Source organism: Ovis canadensis, chromosome 16 (assembly GCF_042477335.2).
Source record: "Ovis canadensis isolate MfBH-ARS-UI-01 breed Bighorn chromosome 16, ARS-UI_OviCan_v2, whole genome shotgun sequence".
Taxonomy (NCBI): domain Eukaryota; kingdom Metazoa; phylum Chordata; class Mammalia; order Artiodactyla; family Bovidae; genus Ovis; species Ovis canadensis.
This window is the reverse complement of record NC_091260.1, coordinates 51,717,538-51,739,585: the sequence shown is the minus strand read 5'-3', so window position 1 is coordinate 51,739,585 and position 22,048 is coordinate 51,717,538. Positions and strand designations below refer to the sequence as shown.

At 39.3% G+C, this 22,048-nt stretch overlaps 1 protein-coding gene across 7 annotated transcripts in view; it reads left to right on the top strand.

The window, feature by feature from the left end:
* The window catches only part of SPEF2 (sperm flagellar 2), a 203,552-nt gene that overhangs the window by 75,712 nt on the left and 105,792 nt on the right, over positions 1-22,048 (top strand). For all 7 annotated transcript variants that reach the window (XR_011249554.1, XM_069555868.1, XM_069555870.1 and 4 more), the window contains 5 exons: positions 730-833; positions 4,234-4,490; positions 9,377-9,485; positions 11,311-11,468; positions 18,945-19,112. Coding sequence is in view for 6 of the 7 variants with exons in the window: in XM_069555868.1 (XP_069411969.1) it covers positions 730-833; positions 4,234-4,490; positions 9,377-9,485; positions 11,311-11,468; positions 18,945-19,112 (796 nt within the window). In the remaining variant the exon portion in view is untranslated. The remainder of the gene's footprint in view (positions 1-729; positions 834-4,233; positions 4,491-9,376; positions 9,486-11,310; positions 11,469-18,944; positions 19,113-22,048) is intronic.

Genomic DNA, 22,048 nt, shown 5'->3' with positions numbered 1-22,048 from the left:
AACAGTATTATTCAGCCATAGAAAAGAATGAAATAATGCCATTTGCAACAACATGGGAAGACCTAGAGATTATCATAATAGGTGAGGTAAGTCAGAGAAAGACAAATATTATATTCTATCAAATGAATTTATATATAAAACAGAAACAACTTGCAGACTTAGAAAACAAACTTATGGTTGCCAGAGAGGAGGATAGGGGAGGGATAATGTGGGAGTATGGGATTAACAGATGTATGCTACTGTATATAAAGTAAACAACAAAGATTTACTGTGTAGAATAGAGAACTATATTTAACATCTTATAATAAACTATAACGGAAAAGGCAGAAATATATCAGATTTGACCATTGATAGAAGAGAACTTCAGTGGGCAAAAGTCAGGCTTGCACAGGTCACCCCAGGAGGCATGCTCCCGCTTCGTGGCATGAGTGACTAGAACTCAAGCCAAAAGCCTCAATCTTTTTGATTTAACATGTTAGAGGATGAAATCTGGGGACGCCAGAGCAGCTAAGTATTAAAGAGGAAGATCTTGTAAAGGAGGGAGCTAGAGGAGGAACTCCCAAATCTGTATATACATTTTCCTTAACTGCTTGCTGGATTCCAGAATTGTACTAAAGGATCAATGTATTCAACAGAGGACATGACCATTTAATTTTTTTTCCCCTCCAGATATTTAGAATCTGACTTTTAAATGAGCTCTTCCCTACCATTCCTTGTTTATTTTCACAGCTCACTGTGCGTGCTCAGCTTGGTGCAAAATCAGAAATGCTGCTGAAGAAAGGAAAGAGCATATCTGATATATTGCTAGTCAGCATCATGGTAAATGCCATTAAGTATGTATCTATGGACCACAATTTCTTTCTTATGTCTATTTAATATATTAGCAGGTAGAGCTTTATAAAGAATAATGTAGAAGTCATTTTAATTTTTAATATCTAATGAATACATACAGAAAGAAAAAGATGTATCTTGTGATTTTCATGTCTGTATTTCACTTTCCTCCCTTTTTCAAACTTGACTTCACTCACCCAGACCGGAATTCAAGTTAGGTTCTATTCTCTTTTTTTTTTTGGCTGTGCTGAGTCTTCCTTGTGATTCTTGGTCTTAGTTACCCCAGGGTATGTGAGATCTTAGTTCCCTGAACAGGGATGGAACCCATGTGTCCTGCATTGGGAGGCAGATTCTCAACCACTGGACCATCAGGGAAGTCCCAAGTTCTATTCTGTATGGGGAATTCAAGGAGAAATTAGACAATTGGAAAAGCCACAGGACAGGTTTGGGAGAGGAGAAACCCTCACTATATGGCTTTGGGCCAAAGTGCTTCCTCATTTTGTGTTTCTGGAGGAGAGAGTGACCCCAGGGGTCCAAAGGCCAGGCAGCATAAGGTAGGAAGGCAAGGAGAAAGTAGAGGTTGCACAGGCAAGGAATAGCATATGCATAGCACAGAGGTGATGTGTGATAGGGTAAAGAAAAAATTTAAATAGGCTATAATTTTATGATTCCTCCTTCCTAAGAAAAAAAGGATTTTTGTCAGCCCTCCTTTACAATTGAGAAAAGAGAGAAATTTCAAAAAGCCATAGGGTCTCGGTTAATTAATTCATGCAATAAAGAAATGAGGCAGAGCAGGATGGAAAAAGAAATAAAAAAGGCTCTTGTGAAAGACCTTTGCAACCCCTCACCCATCAAGTGGGTGAGGGGTTGGGGGCTGTGCTGCTTGGGAAACATTATGACCAAGAGAATGAGGACAGGAGGCTTTGGAGAATTTTTCCTGGGCATCTGCAATGGACTCTCCCTTTCGAGTTTCCTTAAGAGGCTTCATTCAAGGTTTAAGTTGCCTCTCAGTGGTGGTATATCTTGGACTGATTGCTTTTTTGAAGAAACTTGGCCACAGTTGGCCATTCCCAAAGTTGGAAGGGATCTCATTCTAACAGTTGCAGCATTTTTCAAAAACTGGAATAAAATATGTTTTAGCCATGGCATTCATCATTCAAAGAAAATTGTGAATGAAGAGCATCAGCTCTAAAATGGATCTTAGCTTTGGTTTCCATGGAGTTGGACTGTCTACACCCCACCCTCACAACTCTGCTACCTTCTCATTACCACCCTCCCCCCTGCCCCTGAGACACGTTCAGAGACCTGCCATCAGCCTGAGAGCCTTCCATTTAGTTCGAGTGCATCCTTCTTCGATGAGGAAAGGAAGGCCTGGCAGTTCAGTTGGGCAGTCCAGTCACATGTCTGGTTAGTGGCATAGCTAAAGCGGAAGTCTCCTCATTCCCTGTCATCTGGTGTCCTCATACTACGGCCTGACAAGCATGGCCTTGGCCGCCTCCTCCCCTTGAAGTAACTCCTGAGACAGGAGGTGGGAGAAGGTTCCTCAGATCTGGTAAAATGCTCAAGAAGTTTCTTCTCCTCAGACTGAGGCCAATGAATTAACAATCCCATTCTCTGCAGAATGCTTACCATGCTCTGAAGAAGCCATAAAAGCAAAAAGCAGGCTTTCCTTGCCCTTCATAGCCTAATAGGAGTAATAGAAGCAGTGACCTGAAGGCAGCTTAATACTGTGGAAAGATCACTAGATTTGGGGTCACTTGCAGTTTTGTGACTTTGAACAAGTAATTAATTAAAGCTCTCTGAACTTGAGTTTTCCCATTCCTTTCTTGCCACACTGTCACCAAAACAAACAAACCGGCACCAAAACACACTTCCAAACCTTTAGAAAGGGAATTCTAAGTGTTTAAATGAGTTATAATGGAGAAAGAAATGAAATTATAATTTTTCACCCAAAAGTCAGTCTTAATTTACATAATTTAAGGATTTTGCAAGAGCAAACTTGAAGTTGTGTTCCAATTTAAAGAACTAAAATAATAGTTTTTGGAGCACCTATTCTCTTTAAAGGATATGACACTGAATGCAAAAACTGAAGAAGGGATCCTTACATTTCAGCAACTTAGAATTTAATTGAGATAAAGAAGATTCACTTGAATTTTTCTAAGTCAAGAAACGTAAGAGTTAACCAATTGTGTGAGGAAGTGAACAAGAATCCAAAGGAGTTCAAAGCAGGCTGTTATGACTCCACGCTGGATTAGGTGGGGTAGGAAGAACTTTCCAGGTTGGCGATGTGAGTTCCCACCATATGCTAAATTCTGTGCTGAGTTCTTAAAATGTATTATTTCAGTTCATCCTCACCAGCATCCTGTGAGGTATGTTATGTTATCCTGCTGCATAAAGGAGGAAATTAATGTTCTAAAGACGAACACCCTATGAACGCAGCTAGAAAGTACTATTTATATTCATGTAACAGTGAGGAGTTGGAGAAGACTCTTGAGAGTCCCTTGGACTGCAAGGAGATCCAACCAGTCCATTCTGAAGGAGATCAGCCCTGGCCTGGGATATCTTTGGAAGGAATGATGCTAAAGCTGAAACTCCAGTACTTTGGCCACCTCATGCGAAGAGTTGACTCATTGGAAAAGACTTTGATGCTGGGAGGGATTGGGGGCAGGAGGAGAAGGGGACGACAGGGGATGAGATGGCTGGATGGCATCACTGACTCGATGGACGTGAGTCTGAGTGAACTCCGGGAGTTGGTGATGGACAGGGAGGCCTGGCATGCTGCAATTCATGGGGTCGCAAAGAGTCGGACACGACTGAGCGACTGAACTGAACTGACCCGAACAGTGAGGAGATTGGTGTGTCCAAAGTGAATGGTTCAAAACTGTGAGAGAGAAGTTATAGGGGAGCAAGTTATGGCTAGTTCATTTTAAACACCACATTGTGGCTTCTGGAATAGATTTGGAGGGCAGCAGGGATCCACAGAGGGATTTTGAGCAAGGCAGTGTTTGTGGTACAATAGGAAGCCTAATGTCTGTGTGTGCATGCTAAGTTGCTCCAGTCGTGTCCAACTCTTTGCAACCCTATGGCCTGTAGCCCACCAGGCTCCTCTGTCTGGGATTCTCCAGGCAAGAATACTGGAGTAGGTTGCCATGCCCTCCTCCAGGTAACTTTCCCAACCCAGGGATGGAACCCAAGTCTCCTGTGGCTCCTGCATTGGCAGGCAGATGCTTTACCTTCTGCACCACCAGCAAGCCCAATTTCGGCCATAAAGAAGTAAAATTCATGCAGAAAGAGGTTACTATGGAGTTGAAAGAAAGATAAAGGAAAGATTCATTGTGTTATTATTTCTAAAGGGATTTGTATCTATCAAACTATTAATTATTTGTCCTTTCTTTAATTTAGTCAGATACCTATGTATAAAGGCTGGATCCTGGATGGCTTTCCAATGACATTAAACCAAGCAAAACTTCTGGAGGAAGCACTCACAGGCTACAACAGAAACCTCATAGAACTGGAGGGAAAGAAATCACAAACATCCACATTAGCTGTTGACCCTACAGCTTCCAAAGAAGTGCCTCTTCCCCCTTCTGCATTTGATTTTGTCATGTTATTAGACATTTCAGATAATTCCTCACTGAATCGCATGAATGACATCATGGGTAAGCTGGACACCTTTCTAAAAATGTCTTTTTATGTAATTCAGAGTTCTTTACTTTTCTCTGAAATGGTGAGTATTCCCATTTACAATTGTAAGTGGATAATAAAGAATCCATTTCAGACTTCCAAAGAATTACCTAGCACAGCTTAGTTGCCTCCTGCTCTGTCTGAATTCAGCACTCTAGCCCAAACCTGAAGCTAGTAGAGAATTCCATGGTGACCGCAAGCATCTCATTCAACCCTTCCATCAGCTTGGCAGCTCCCCTGGCCCTGAGGTGCCCTCTTTGAGACTTGCATGAATGAAGGAGCGTCTCATGGCTACTTAGTATATCTTGGTGTGTTACTCTAGTGAAGTTCATGAACCACATTGGGGCTACAAGCAAGGATTTCTAACATCCTTCCCTTAAATTGTGTATTAACTGAGGAGCAGTTATCAGTTGACTGAAGTCCTTACATCATGAGGTCAAATAGTCTTGCCAAGATTCATGGTTTAACTACTTTCCATTGTTGAGATGAAAATATCACTTTATTCCATGAATTAAGTAGTTATGAATAAAAGCACACATTCTTAGCTTTGCAGGTTATTAGGCATTTGACCTTTGGAAAGCTAATTCTTTCTTTCTTCTAAACCTCCATCTCACACTATATATAATAGAATGGCTCATTGCATTATTACTGGATAATTCAAGGAAAACTGTTTCATTACTCACACTTCTGACACCAAAGGTGTATGGGTTTTCCATACCACCCAGTTCTTCAGTTCTTAATAAACACCAAGTGGGTGTCCTAGAATTTAATTCAATCCTAGCAGTAACTTCCCAGAGTTGTCACAGATTTTCACAGTTGGCTCAGTCCCACAAGACTTCTTCCCACTTCAGATGTCTGCCTCAATGCAGTGAATCCCCAGGTTACCCACGCTTCTGTCTGACTTGACTATAAATTAGGGGTTTCCATGACCCCTCCTCAGGTCTGATAGATTATCTATAATTATCTGTAATGACTCACAGAACGCAGGGAAGCACTCTACTTACTATTACTGTTTTGTTGTAAAGACTGACATAGAAGATACAAGTGAACAGCCAGTTGAAGGGGTACACAGGGCAGAGTCTGGAGGAATTCCAAGCTCAGGCCTTTCCCCCGTGGAGCCTGGTGTGTGACACACGCCTGGCACATGGATGCATTCACCAACCCACAAGCTCTCTGAACCCCTTCTTTAGAGTTTTTATGGGAGTTCCATTATGTAGGTATGACTGACTATATAGCTGAGCATTGGTGATCAGCCTCTAGCTTCTTCCCATCCCTAGAAACCAGGGGCTAGGACTGAAAGTTCCACTCTGTGGTCAGCTGGTTGCACAGGCAGAAGGGCTCCACCCTCCCAAGAGTCACCTCTTTGGCATAAACTCAGATAAGGTTGAAAGAGGCTTATTATGAATAATGATAATATAAAAACCCTCCTCTTACCACTATAGGAAATTACAAGGGTTTTCAAAGCTCTGCGTCAGGAGACAAAATCCAAATATACATTTCTTATTGTCTCACATATATTAAATGAGATAAATGTTAAACACTTAGTATAGAATCTGGTACATGCATCAGGAACAATAGTAGCAAGACATCAGGAAATGCATCAGGAAAAACAGTGGAAGACTTTGAAATGAACAAAAAATTATCGGATATTCTTTCAATAGAAGACTGAGTATTGTCTATGGGACCCTTTGGAGTATTTGGTTTCATAGGATTCTGTACCTTTCACTGGCTTAACTCATCTCTTCTATAACCATAAATTGTAGAAAATTGATGTTAATTCAAATTATTCTTGTGCATAGACATACAAATGAATTTTATTCAATTAAGATAGTTAATTTCTACATGCTGAAAAAGATAATTTCAAGTATGACATTGTTCTATACATAGTAACCAGTTTTTTCATCTATTACCATCTATTTTATCATTCCTGTCTGTGAATATGTCCCTTATGCAAATTTTCATTTGAACTAGTTGTAATATCTTGCTGATTCCCTCATTAATTAAAGAATTAGATGATGTTATTGTACATTGTATATGTACAATATATTTGCTGTTACAACTAATATAATGACATTTGTGGCTAAGAGAGACTTAGGGAATCATTTCCTCCTATATTTATAGGTGGACATTTAAAGCATGAGCACTTGACTCTTCCTTATTTTGAGTTTGTATAGTTTTGAGATCTTCCTTTCACTGTTTATTTAAATAAAAGGACAAAACCATTAGATACTACTTCAGCTCTTGAGCACAGTACTTTATATTGAATGCTGTCCATCGAATTTCAAAAGGGAGAATTTACTACTCTCCATACAAAGAAGTAGGGGCTGTACTGACAGTAGTGATGATTGTTCAGCTAACTTCCTATTCTTGTTCAAGGATATCTGAGGATAGGTGAAGAATACTGCCAATCCATGGCTGTTTATTGGCAGAACAGAGCCTACAACTCAAAGCAATCCAACTTGCTTTCAAGATATGATAAGGGCTGAGAATGTTTATTTCTTGATCTTGGTGCTATTTATCCTATTTTCAGTTTGGGAAGCCACTGAGCTGTATATTCATGTATGCATGCTTTCAGGAAGGTATAGTTCAATAAGCAGTTTGAAAATTTAAAAAGAAATTCAGAACTTGGAGTGAGATAACTGGAATCAAATGCTTTTTCTTTCATTTATAAACTATACCATTTGGGGCCAATTTTAGAATCACAATCCTACTTTACAAGTTTTGTTGTGGATATAAAATAATGTACTACAGTCTTCCCTTAGTATTCACAGGGGATTAATTCCAGAACCCATTTGGATACCAAGAGGAGGGCATGGCAACCCACTCCAGTATTCCTGCCTGGAGAATTCCCATGGACAGAGGAGTCTGGCAGGCTACGGTCCATGGGGTTGCAAACAAACACAACTGAGCGACCAAAATCCAAGGATGCACAAGTCCCTTATATAAAATCATATGAGACTTGCATATAACCTATGCACATCCTCCTGTATACTTTAAATCATCTCTAGATTACTTATAATACCTAATACAATGTGACTGCTATATAGTTGCCACACCTGGAAGAATATAGTTTTTTTTTTGGGCCCTTTCTGGAATTATTATTCCAAATATTTTCAATCTGTTGTTGGTTGACTCCACTGATATGGAGGGCTGACTGTATGTGTAAAAACATTTAAGAACTGTGTGCTAAATTTTACCTATAAATCAAGTAAGACAAAGACTGAAGCATTTCCATTGGGTTGATGTCTTTGATAACCAGAAAGAGAGCTGTTTCAATGGAGTGGGTGACAGGAAAGGATGGATTGCTATGGAACGGAATGTGAATGGGGGTGGGGAGGTGGAGAGTGTGAATAAAGATACCTCTCAAGAAACTTGTCTCTGAACAAAAGGAAAGAACTATGGAAACAGGATATTTTTATCATTATTGTTTTAGTATTCCTTTTCTCTCTCCCTCTGTCTCTCTTTCTCATCTCTGTCTCTCTCCCCCTCACACCCTGTTTTAGGAAAGGGTACACTTATATGAAAGAGCTCAGCTGATTTTTGAGCCAGATAGTCAGTGAGGTTACAAGTCAAAAAGAGATGGATATCATCTAAGGCTGATGCAGCAGAAAGATATAAACTGAAGTTGTCAGATGAGGGAGAGAAGTTGAAATGTTCAACCGTGCAACTCAGGTTTGCTAAAATAATAAAATCAAGTCAGGATAGTGCTTGTCAATTTGGGGAAAATGCTGTACAAATTTATGGGGATGGGTCATAGAGATTCATCAACTATAGAGGAGTGCTGGCAAGACAAATGATAAGGGTACAGATCATTAATATTGTAGAGATGGGGCCGTTCCAGAGGTGGAGCCCTTCAAGGTGATCAGAAAATCCAAGATGTGGCCATGTTAGTGAAATGGAGAGAAGAGGAAGGGGCCAAAGCCTGGGTGCAATTTGGGAAGAGAAGAATGCTGATACATGTTCTGAAGTCCTTGACAAAATAAGCTATTGACCATGGGATGGTTCATGATCGTTCCCACAGTCTTTTTCCATCGCTCATTGTCGTCAGCATCTTTGGGTTTTCTGAATAACCTAAAAGCATATTCTGTTTTCTGAACTAATTTCCTCTTTTTCTATCATGAATATAGATGGAGGACAATTGATTGCTGTATCCTGTGAGGGGCCTTCATCTTTTTGGGTGCTATTAATTTGCTCTTCAGTGTTCTCTTGCATTAACTGAGTAATCTAGTTCCTTTTAATCTAGTTCAAGGCTTTCTTTCCCTCTTTATGATTTTCCATCTATACTGAATTCATAAGTATTCTGGACATTGTTTCTTAATCTTTGCTAGGACTCAATCAGAGGAGCTGAAATTGGTTTTGGCTTCAGTCTCCTGTGATATGTTCCTTTCTGTCTCTTCTACAGGGAAAAATCATAAAGTCTAGAAAGATAAATTATTGTGTTCTAATATAATATTGACAAATAACTTGCATATTTGACTTTATGGCTACCCTGTTATTTCATTCTTAATTTTTACATCATGGTGTTGATTTTCTAATTGCTTCCTTGTTTGTTATTTATGACAAACCATCATTTTTCAGTACCTTCTCTTCATGGTCAATCCCAAGATGTTCTACCTTGAAACTAGAGCTCCTCTTAAATGTTGTATTTTACCTCCTTCTCCTAATTTCTAAGGGAAATTTGAATTCTGACCCCAAAACTATCCTTTACTTTTTCAATATTTTGTTAAACATTTTAATTAATATTGAGCCAAAGAGGAGGACCATATTCATTTGGCTTTTTTGTATCAGTATATTTTGGCAGTGCTACTGCAACTTTGACTGGTGTAGCAGATTGTCTAATTAAGTAATTTCAATATCATAGCTAAAGCATTTTCAAGTGAAGCTCCTCATGAAGATATCAATCAGCGTGTAGCTGCTAAAAACAAAGATACAGATGAGGACCAGAATTTAAGAGATCAAATACAGCACAGGTTAGTTTAAAACTCATTGTCTTCTTGTTTCTTGCCCTGTGAACAAACTGGCAACTAGTCAATTTAGAATCATCAGATCTAGGGGGAAGATGTATTTCCTAGCGTTCACTGTTTTATAGGTAAAACAAAACTAAGTAGAGTTGATATTGAGTGAAATATTTATGTGCTAGCTTTTATATTCAGAGTATAAGTCATCAAAGTCACAGTAAAAAAGAATTAAATCAAGCAACATTTCCCTTTATGGCTACATGAACTTACAGGTTCATTAGACGGAATCCTAATTCAGCCCTCTTTCAACAAATGCCAATGAAGATCTTGGAATTCGAAAGATCTAGGCATCAGAGTATAGAGTGTAGTTCTAAAACTAAAATGAAATAATGCGTAATAAGCATTCTTTTGGTTGTATGCAGTTTGCTCATTGGAAAAGAAAAATTAGACAAAGTTAAATAATGTTTTGAAAACTTGAGAACTCTGAAAACATGAGTTGAGGCAACAAAGAGGAATTTGATTCATGAGGCCTATCTACTCTCAGAGGACAAAACTCATTCCACGAGTATGTTTGAGTAAAGCAAATTTGCATGGACAGAGGAGTCTGGCAGGCTATAGTCCATGGGGTTACAAGAGTCAGGCATGACTTAGTGACTGACTAAGCCACCACCACCATCGACACTTACTCAAGGGTCTCTTGAACTTCTCTAACTATGAAAAAGTAGATAACCTATGTGGCTCGGGCTATAGCTGCCAGCAGAAGGGCACTCAGTCTACTATGAGTACAGGTGATGTTTCCTTAGAACTTCATTTAGAAAACTAAACCCACATCAAAGGTTTCCTGAAATGGTAGAATTTCCAAATCTTCTCTTACTCTTTCCTATACCTCAAAACATATGGCTAGTTGGCATTAAATGATGTCTTCTTTATTTTTATTTTTTTTACATTTCAATAATCATTTTATTAGTTACAGAAGAATCTCTACTAGTATTTACATAGTGCAAAAAAGCTGTTGTTACCCTCTAAAATGTGATATAACAATCATCCTTCATACAGCAAAAGAACAAGATGAAAATCCCTTCACGTTATAATTCATAATAATTTTGCTAGCTTTTAATTAGAGCATTACAATTAAGACATTAAATTATAAATTCATGTGGTATATTTAGAAATTAAATTAGAAAAGAATACAAATCCTTTTAAAGTATGATGTGCCAACAAAGTTTAAATTTTTATCATTAATTAGGATTCAGATTTCAGATTAGGCAAACAATTTGGTTGATTCTGGGAAGTGTGTAAAGTTTGGAAGGAACAAGATAGGAAGAAGATAATAAATTACTTCATGAAAAATTTTTAAAAATCAAAAAAAGATAAACGGATAAGTTAATGTTCTACCTTGTTGGCACAACATACAGAAAATACTTAAATAACAGGTTTATTTTTAAGCAAACAGTAGTGAACTCCACATTCATTTTTTCAACTCTAACATAAAACTGTTCAATCCTAACACATTGTTGCTTTAATATATGTATAAAGAAGTATTACTGTTTGTAAAGCTGCTGTTTGCTTAAAAATGATGTCTTCTTTAAAGTGGATATATTTCATTGCCTGTAGACTTCTTAAAGTTGCTTTTTTCATATATGTTGGCAGCTGTTTTTTTCATCATGTACATCAGATAAATCATGCTTAATGTTACTCCAACATTTCAATCAGTATGTGATATTCATATGTGATATGTGATATATATTATATATTCAGTACATGATAGTCATATATTCAGTATGTGATAGTCATATAATTCATGATATTATATTCATATAATATTTGGGTTTTGCAGAATTGTAGGCTTCCTGGACAACTGGCCTTCGTTGGAGCAGTGGTTTACAGAACCAGAAAACATTTTGATAAAAATCAATGCTGAAGTAGATAAACAGTCATTGTTCCAAAAAGTAAAGGAAATGATTATGACTGAAATAATTAAAAAAGAAAATAAAGGTAATTACAATTCTTTTATAATTTTGAGTTTATGTAACAAAAATGTAATGTGTGGTTTTGATGAGCTTAGGAAGAAATGAAATGTTACCCTTTTGTTTATCAGTTATCACTGACAACTGTAATTTCTTGGTATAATAAAAAGTGGTCAAAATTATCAATATCACAAAGGTTCTAAAACTGCCTTGGTAGAATGCTTTCTTCCATCCCCAGATTTGTGACCTAACTACTACGATTTATCAGTGAACTGACACCGAAATAGTGCATAAGTGTAAGCTGCAATCACCTTGGGAAGCCAGGAGTTCAAATTTAGAAAGACAAGCTTCCACATCTAAATGTCCACGCCCCCAAAACATCCATGTGAAACTTTCAGACAAAGCAAATATGTTATATAAAAGGCTTAACATGTTATTTTGACAGTCAGAAATTAGGCTAAGAGGAGGAAGGTAACCACTAGAGTTGAGATTGAAAAGCAAAAACAAATTGAATCTAGGCTATAGCTTCAACAAGCCTGACCCAGACTTGCCTGAGAGTGTCGAGGAGTCTCCAGCAGAGGCATGGGTCAGTGGTGGCCTGCTGCTGGGTTGAGGGCAGTGAGTATAGCAGTACATGCATGGGATCTTTTGAAGGAGGTCACCATTATCTGCATTACCTCCACCATAGTTTGGCCCCAGGTAAATAGCAGGGAGGGAACACAGCTCCACCCATCAACAGAAAATCGGATTAATGATTTACTGAGCATGGCCTCCCCCATCAAAACAAGACCCAGTTTCCCCCTCAGTTAGTCTCTCCCATGAGGAAGCTTCCATAAGCCTCATATCCTTCTCCATCAAAGGGCAGACAGACTGAAAACCACAATAACAGAAAACTAACCAATTGATCACATGGACTACAGTCTTGTCTAACTCAATGAAACTATGAGCCACACCATGAAGGGCCACCCAAGACGAACGGGTCATGATGGAGAGTTATGACAAAAAGTGGTCCACAGAGAAGGGAATGGTAAACCAATTCAGAACCTCATGAACAGTATGAAAAGGCAAAAAGATAGGACACTGAAAGATGAACTCCCCAGGTCAGTACATGCCCAATATGCTACTGGAGATCAGTGGAGAAATAACTCCAAAAAGAATGAAGAGATGGAGTGAAAGCAAAAACAAAACCCAGTTGTGGATGTGACTGGTGATGGAACCAAGGTCTGATGCTGTAAAGAGCAATATTGCATGGGAACTGGGATTGTTATGTGCATGTATCAAGGGAAACTGGAAGTGGTCAAACAGGAGATGGCAAGAGTGAATGTCAACATTTTAGGAATCAACAAACTAAAATGGACTGGAATGGGTGGATTTAAATCAGATTACCATTATATCTACTACTGTGGCAAGAATCCCTTAGAAGAAATGGAGTAGCCGTCATAGTCAACAAAAGATTCCAAAATACAGTACTTGGATGCCATCTCAAAAATGACAGAATGATCTCTGTTCATTTCCAAGGCAAACCATTTAATATCATGATAATCCAAGTCTATGCCCTGACCAGTAATGCTGAAGAAGCTGAAGTTGAACGATTCTATGAAGACCTACAAGACCTTCTAGAACTAACACCCCAAAAAGATGTCCTTTTCATTATAGGGGACTGGAATGCTAAAGTAGGAACTCAAGAAACATCTGGAGTAACAAGCAACTTTGGCCATGGCGTACAGAATGAAGCAGGGAAAAAGCTAACAGAGTTTTGCCAAGAGAACACACTGGTCACAGCAAACACCCTCTTCCAACAACACAAGAGAGGATTCTACACGTGGACATCACCAGATGGTCAATGCCGAAATCAGATTGATTATATTCTTTGCAGCCAAAGATGGAGAAGCTCTATACAGTCAGCAAAAACAAGACCAGGACCTGATTGTGGCTCAGATCATGAACTCCTTATTGCCAAATTCAGACTTAAATTGAAGAAAGTAGGGAAAATGACTAGGCCATTCAGGTATGACCTAAATCAAATCCCTTACAATTATACAGTGGAAATGAGAAATAGATTCAAGGGATTAGATCTGATAGACAGAGTACCTGATGAACTATGGACAGAAGTTCATGACATTGTACAGGAGACAGGGATCAACAGCATCCCCAAGAAAAAGAAATGCAAAGAAGCAAAATGGCCATCTGAGGAGGCCTTACAAATAGCTGTGAAAAGAAGAGAAGTGAAAAGCAAAGGAAAAAAGGAAAGATATACCCATTTTGAATGCAGAGTTCCAAATAATAGCAAGGAGAGATAAGAAAGACTTCCTCAGTGATCAGTGCAAAGAAATAGAGGAAAACAATAGAGTGGGAAAGAATAGAGATCTCTTCAAGAAAATAAGAGATACCAAGGGGACATTTCATGCAAAGATGGGCTCAATAAAAGACAGAAATGGTATGGACATAACAGAAGCAGAAGATATTAAGAAGAGTTGATAAGAATACACAGAAGAACTATACAAAAAAGATCTTCATGACCCAGATAATCATGATGGTGTGATCACTCACCTAGAGCAAGACATCCTGGAATGTGAAGTCAAGTGGGCCTTAGAAAGCATCACTATGAACAAAGCTAGTGGAGGTGATGGAATTCCAGATAAACTATTTCAAATTTTAAAAGATGATGCTGTTAAAGTTCTGCACTCAATATGCCAGCAAATATGGAAGACTCAGCAGTGGCCATGGGACCAGAAAAGGTCAGTTTTCATTCCAATCCCAAAGAAAGGCAATGCCAAGGAATGCTCAAACTACCTCACAATTGTACTCATCTCACTTGCTAGTAAAGTAATGCTCAAAATTCTCCAAGCCAGTCTTCAACAGTATGTAAACCGTGAACTTCCAGATATTCAAATTGGTTTTAGAAAAGGCAGAGGAACCAGAGATCAAATTGCCAACATCCGCTGGATCATGGAAAAAGCAAGAGAGTTCCAGAAAAACATCTATTTCTGCTTTATTGACTATGCCAAAGCCTTTGATTGTGTGGATCACAACAAACTGTGGAAAATTCTGAAAGAGATAGGAATACCAGACCACCTGACCTGCCTCTTGAGAACGAAGTAATGCTCAAAATTCTCCAAGCCAGTCTTCAACAGTATGTAAACCGTGAACTTCCAGATATTCAAATTGGTTTTAGAAAAGGCAGAGGAACCAGAGATCAAATTGCCAACATCCGCTGGATCATGGAAAAAGCAAGAGAGTTCCAGAAAAACATCTATTTCTGCTTTATTGACTATGCCAAAGCCTTTGATTGTGTGGATCACAACAAACTGTGGAAAATTCTGAAAGAGATAGGAATACCAGACCACCTGACCTGCCTCTTGAGAACTCTGCATGCAAGTCAGGAAGCAACAGTTAGAACTGGAAATGGAACAACAGACCGGTTGCAAATCAGGAAAGGAGTATGTCAAGGCTGTATATTGTCACCCTGCTTATTTAACTTATATGCAGAGTACATCATGCAAAATGCTGGGCTGGGTGAGACACAAAGGGGAATCAAGATTGCCTGGAGAAATATTCATAACCTCAGATATGCAGGTGACACCACCCTATGGCAGAAAGGGAAGAAAAACTAAAGGGCCTTTTGATGAAAGTGAAAGAGGAGAGTGAAAAAGTTGGCTTAAAGCTCAACATTCAGAAAACTAAGATCCTGGCATCTGGTCCTATCACTTCAAGGCAAATAGATAGGGAAAGAGTTTTTATTTTGGGAGGGGAACAGACTTTATTTTGTGGGGGGGGCTCCAAAATCACTGCAGATGGTGACTGCAGCCATGAAATTAAAAGACGCTTACTCCTTGGAAGAAAAGTTATGACCAACCTAGACAGCATATTAAGAAGCAGAGACATTACTTTGCCAACAAAGGTCCATCTAGGCAAGGCTATGGTTTTTCCAGTAGTCATGTATGGATGTGACAGTTGGACTATAAAAAAAGCTGAGTGCCAAAGATTGATGCTTTTGAACTGTGGTTAGAGAAGACTCTTGAGAGTCCCTTGGACTGCAAGGAGATAGAACCAATTTGTCTTAAAGGAAATCAGTCCTGAATATTCATTGGAAAGACAGATGCTGAAGCTGAAACTCCAATCCTATGGCCACCTTATGCGAAGAACTGACTCATTGGAAAAGACCCTGATGTTAGGAAAGATTGAAGGCGAGAGGAGAAGGGGACAGCAGAGGATTAGATTGTTGGATGGCATCACCAACTCAATTGACATGAGTTTGAGTAGGTTCCAGGAGTTGGTGATGGACAGGGAGGCCTGGCGTGCTGCAGTCCATGGGGTTGCAAAGAGTCAGACATGACTGAGCGACTGAACTGAACTGAACTGTAGCTTCAAACATCTACAAATTTGAATCAGTGTTTTTACCAGCTATCAGACTCACTTCAACATTCTCCTAAAGGTTTTATATTCCAGTCACTTATTACATGAACAGAATCCACTGCCACTTATTTAAGATTTACATTCCAATCCACTAATTATTTTTAAGAAATATTTTGGTCATTAAAATAATAAATATTTTCCAGTGCTCTGTACTTAGCATCCTGATTAAGTTAAAAACAAATAAAAAAAAGGATATGGTACTTCTATGAATAGTCTGCTGTTTTAAAATAATCATAATATACTGTTAAGTGGGAAAAATCAGGTTATATTTAAATTGTCGCTTTTTTGTTTTTAAAAGTATATATATTATTAAATTTGAGCTTGCCAGGTGGATCAGTGGTAAAGAATCTGTCTATGCAGGAGACATGAGTTCTATCCCTGGGTTGGGAAGATTCCCTGGAGGCAACCCCCTCCAGTATTCCTGCTTGGCAAATCCCATGGACAGAGGAGCCTGGTGGGCTACAGTCCATGGGGTCGCAAAAGAGTCAGACATGACTAAGCGATTAAAACAACAGTAACAATTATTAAATGTATGTGCACAGAAAATAGTGACAATATAAGTTCAGTTCAGTTCAGTCACTCAGTCATGTCTGACTCTTTGTGACCCCATGAATCACAGCACGCCAGGCCTCCCTGTCCATCACCAGCTCTACTCAAACTCATGTCCATCAAGTCAGTGACGCCATCCAGCCATCTCATCCTCTGTTGTCGCCTTCTCCTCCTGCCCCCAATCCCTCTCAGCATCAGAGTCTTTTCCAATGAGTCAACTCTTCTCATGAGGTGGCCATAGTATTGGAGTTTCAGCTTCAGCATCAGTCCTTCCAATGAACACCCCGGACTGATCTCCTTTAGGATGGACTGGTTGTGTCTCCTTGCAGTCCAAGGGGCTCTCAAGAGTCTTCTCCAACAGCACAGTATATATATATATATATATATATATATATATATATATATATATATATATATATAAATGAAATTCAACTCAATAAATCTGAAGCTCTAACTGGCTTTATTCAACTATTCCTGACCAAACAATGTCCCATCTAACAACTAGAAGACACTCTGAAGGGAAGTAAAAAGTAGAAGTTTTCATAGACATGAGGGTGGAACAGGGAAGTCTTTAGCAAAAGGGGAGAAAAATGGTTATTTTGGGCCAGGACATCTTTTAGGGGAAGGGAACTGCAGGGGTCTTTGCCATGCAGATTGACTCTTCTTCTTTGATAAAGAGAGGAGGTGATATAGAGAGAGCCCCCATGACAGATCATCTCATTGGTGCGAACCAGAAAATTCCAAACTGATTGATTAAAATTATACTTCTGAGGAAGGTAGAAACTGCAACTGAGGCAGGTAGTATAGGTTTGGTATCATGGACTTTACTTATGTAGCACAAGTGATGCCATTTTGGGCTTATGGTTTTCTCTTCAACAATAATACAGTCTTTGATGAGGAGGGAAGAAGGAGGACAAAGAGAATTAACAAGAAATTTCTCTTTCAGCTTATTTGTCTACATTGTTGAGATTTTAAAGGCAGTAATTATAGATTACTTTCATAATCAGAAAATATATTAATTTCCAGTTTGAAAAAAATCCAATAAAACAAATCCTCCTTATCTTGCCAAGTTGAAAAGAATGATCTGAGGGCAATGGGAGAAATAGCCATACAAGGGTTTAGGTGTTCACTTTCATTGGTACAGGGGTAAAGTTGTGGCCATTTCCAGGGTGGAGCACTGGGAAGTCAGGGAGGGTGGGAAGGGCACACTGGGTAAGGTAAGCCTGAATCCAGAAGGGCAAAGGGCCCTGACAATTACAGGAGCCGAGACAATCCAGAAACACCCCCTCAGGACCCCAGAGCTGTCTCCTCTGCCTGGAACTCACACTCCCTCAATCTCTTCAAGCCTTTGCTCAATTGCCACCTCCTCAGTGGTCTACCCTGCAAAGCAAGCCATTTAAACAAACTGTAAGTGCTGCCCCACAGCACTGCTGATGCCCTGCCCTCTGCTCTATGTACTTTCCCTAAAACACTTACCACCTTCCAGCTTCTTATGTGACTTACTTTGTTCATCATGTTTATGGTTTGCAAGCTTCACAAGGCAGTGATCTTTCTCTTTTGTTTCACTTTTGTATCTCTGGCAGCCACAACTGTGCCTAGCATTGTTTGTATTACTATTATTTACAGTGTTGGTATAGTTTTACCTGTTGACAGTATTGGCTTGCGTGCATGCTCAGTCCCTTCAGTCTTGTCCAACTCTTTGCGAACCTATGGACCATAGCTTACCAGGCTCCTCTGCCCCTGGGATTCTTCTGGAAAGAATACTGAGTGGGTTTCCATGCCCACCTCCAGGGGAGGTTCCCTACCCAGGGATTGTAGGGATTGATTGTCTTTTATGTCTCCTACATTGGCAGATGGGTTCTTTACCACCAGCGCCACCTGGGAAGCCCATAGTATTGGCATAGTTTTATCTTATTGTTATGAGGCTTCCTTTCCTTTAGGGCACAACTAAGATTGAATAACTAGCTAGTGCATGAATGGATGAATTTTGTTAAGCCTTATTTGAGTACTGAGCACCATTCTAAATGCTTTATATGTATTTACCCCTAGAAGTTGGTGCCTCATGCATTTCTGTTCCCTTCTGTGTCCTCCCGACCCCCACCTCTTCTGTCATATTGCCCTTCACCTTCTCTTTAGGCTTTTTTCACCTCATTTATCCACTAGAAAATTTGACTTAATTCTTTACTTTCCTATCCCAGTATATTAGCTAATTCTAGATTGTTAGTTTTAAAGTCGGCACCCTCTCAGCAAGTCTTCTACCTGCTACAGATACACACACACACACACACACACACACACACACACACATACACACACACACACACACGTCATCACCATCTCCATCAGAGGCAGGGGAAATGGTATTTCTAACCAGACAGAGATGACGCCAGATGTCAGCTTCAAGGACTGGATAATTTAAAACATGAATTTAGCCTTAATTCAGTGAGAGCAATTTTATATTGTTAGGTTTATCTTAGTTTACATGAAATAGTAGGTGTCTGGAGCTGCTAATAAAGATCCACTCTTATCCTGTTTGAAGTGAAAAAGAAATTAGAAGAAAAGGAAGCTGAGAGAAAAGAAGAAGTTTCCCTGAGTGAGAAGACATCCCCTCCTCCTCCTCCCCCTCCAGAACCAGAGAAAGAGAAGGAAGTCCACCTTCCACAGGAGCGGTCCAAAACTCCTGCTGCAAAAGGAAAGCAAGCATCAGGTGATTGACAGAGTGATTGCTAACCCTGTCTACCAGTTTTTCGTTTTCACTTAGAAAGGAATTGTAAATGATAGTACCAGTCCATTTATCTATCAGTAGAGTCAGGCTTTGAACAGCATCCGTCATGTGAAAGGATGCTGTCTGCTCAGATGAAGTGAAGAGGCAGCAGTAGCTGAGAGCACGGCTATCCCAAAGCGCAAGTACCTGACCGTGTGGGATCTCTCCGTGTGGGCATCCTCATGCCCAGATCTACTGATTAGAATAAGACCACGGATGAGAGAAGGGGAGGCACAGAGAGAATAACCATAAGGAACATAGAGCAGCTCAAGGGGATAGACTTCTGTTTGTTGGAGTGGTAAAGCTGAGTTTATGAAGACTGAGACCTCCTTACCAAAATGAGAACATAACCAGTTGCCCACAGAATAAGGGAACAAATCAACAGCATCCATTAGAGACTAGAATATATATGTAACTGTTATTCTTTTGTGCTTTGCAATTATAAAAGGCTAGAAACAAGCTCCCGACATCTCAGTAAACTTGTATCTTTACAACATATAGCATACATGGATAGTTTATATAGAGAATATTTTTTAGCTTAAGTTCTTTCTGTATCCTTAACCACTATGGACCATGAAATGGTAGAATATATAATGACAGAAGTGAATTGCTCAACTGTTGAAATGTATGATACTGGGAGCATGACAGGATCAACTGAGTGCTGTGTATATGAAACAAACGTGACTTTAGTTTCTGGTTTCGGCTTTGTAAGTGGTCAACTGTGCAGTTATACAAGTCTACCTAGGTTTGCTTGTTATCATGTCATGATTGCATTTCTAAAGGCTATAATCTTTCTTCTTCATTGAGATCAGAGGTGGGCCTGATTTTTCAAAATTAAGCCTACTTATAGTAAACAAATAAATTTGAAAACTTTAATAACATTTATTATGGTCTACTAAAGACCATTATATTCCACAAAATGGGACTTAACTAAAGACAAAATACACAAAAATGTTTTTATCATATGAACAATAAAGCACAAAGCATTTAATTAAACATACCTACTTTTTCCCTTTAAAAAACAAAGCAGAGGTCTGGAGGACTAATGGAAACCTTAAAAATGCTATTTAACTGGGAAAGACAATTTCCACAGAGGCTCAAGGGGGCCTGGCATTGTCCATCCAGGCCTCAAACCCAAGACCATGGCCTTCCCTCCCTTTCTTCACCTCAGCCTCATGACCAGGAGTATCTATGTACTGGAGCCATTCCCTGAAACCAGTCTCTAGCAATCGTTTAAGTTTCTTAAGTTTGCTTGTGAATTTAAAATTGTATAGTTGAATACTGTGCATTTGGAGGAATAATAAAGCTGTTGTTGCTTCAAAGAGTGGTTGTATATGTCTCCTTCTTCCAGCAAGGGCAGGAGTACTGCCTGAGCTTTGAAAATGCACAGAAGGGTTCACCCCCAGAGGCCTAATTACTGTCTTCCAACGGTAAGGCATCACTCTGAGATCTCAGTGCTAGTAAATGCGGATGGGGCCACAGCATAGGCCACATTGCCCTTACAGCTCAGGGAAGCTGGGATAAGCAGTTTTATGGAGGGAAGTTCCCAGCAGGTTTATTTATATTTATATTTTAAAATGTAGTGTTTTTCAAAAGAACGCATTTTCAGAACTGAAAGCCAGAGGCTTCTGAACAAGCTCAAAGCAAATATCCAATTACAATTTTCTTTAAAAGTTGAGAAGAAAAGAGAAATTATTTACTAAAAAAAAAAAAAGCCAAGGTGGAAATGGGGTAAAAAAGGAAGCATTGTACACTGAGTACTAAAGGTCATTTTGCTCAAATACAGCTCTACAATGGAAACAGTGAGAGACTATTTTGGGGGGCTCCAAAATCACTGCAGATGGTGACAGCAGCCATAAAATTAAAAGACACTTGCTCCTTGGAAGAAAAGCTATGACCAACCTAGACAGCATATTAAAAAGCAGAGACATTACTTTGCCAACAAAGGTCTGTTTAGTCAAAGCTATGGTTTTTCCAGTAGACATGTATGGATGTTAGAGTTGAACTATAAAGAAAGCTGAGTGCCCCAAAATTGATGCTTTTGAGCTGTGGTTGGAGAAGATTCTTGAGAGTCCTTTGGACTGCAAAGAGATAGAACCAGTTCATCCTAAAGGAAATCAGTCCTGAATATTCACTGGAAGGACTGATGCTGAAGCTGAAACTCCAATACGTTGGCCGTTGACTCTTTGGAAAAGACCTTCATGCTGGGAAAGACTGAAGGCAGGAGGAGAAGGGGATGATAGAGGATGAGATGGTTGGATGGCATCACCAACTCAATGGGCAGGAGTTTGAGTAAGTTCCAGGAGTTGGTGATGGACAGGGAAGCCTGGCGTACTGCAGTCCATGGGGTCCCAAAGAGTCGGACATGACTGAGTGACTGAACTGAACTGAACTGACAGTTCTACACTGTGTATGGGTTTGTTGACCTGAAATGAATAGAGTGGCAAATATTTCTCCAGTGAAAGTGGGTTTATTCAGAATTAGCAGGGAATGATAATGCAGGGTCTGCAACTATGGCAAGCCCTATATAAGTCCTTGTATGACAAGGGAAGGAGAATGCTTCTATGGAGGGAAAAGGAAGTTGGAAGGTCCATAGTGCCCCAAGAGTCCATGGCTTTTCATTGGCTAAATCCATCAGGAAAGAAGAGGAATCATTCTTCCTCCTGTTGGGTAATACTATCCTCTTAGGGCCAAAGGTCTCCCCCCCTTTTGGTTTCTCAACTCTGTTTAATTGTGATTTCCTTTTTTTTAAATTGTGATTTCTGTTTATTAATTTTTTACAGTTCTGAATTTTTAAAACTTCACAATTTTGTTCCATTAAAGGGTTTATTATCAAGTCCACTATCAAATGTCAGAATGTAATTTAAAACTAAAGTTCT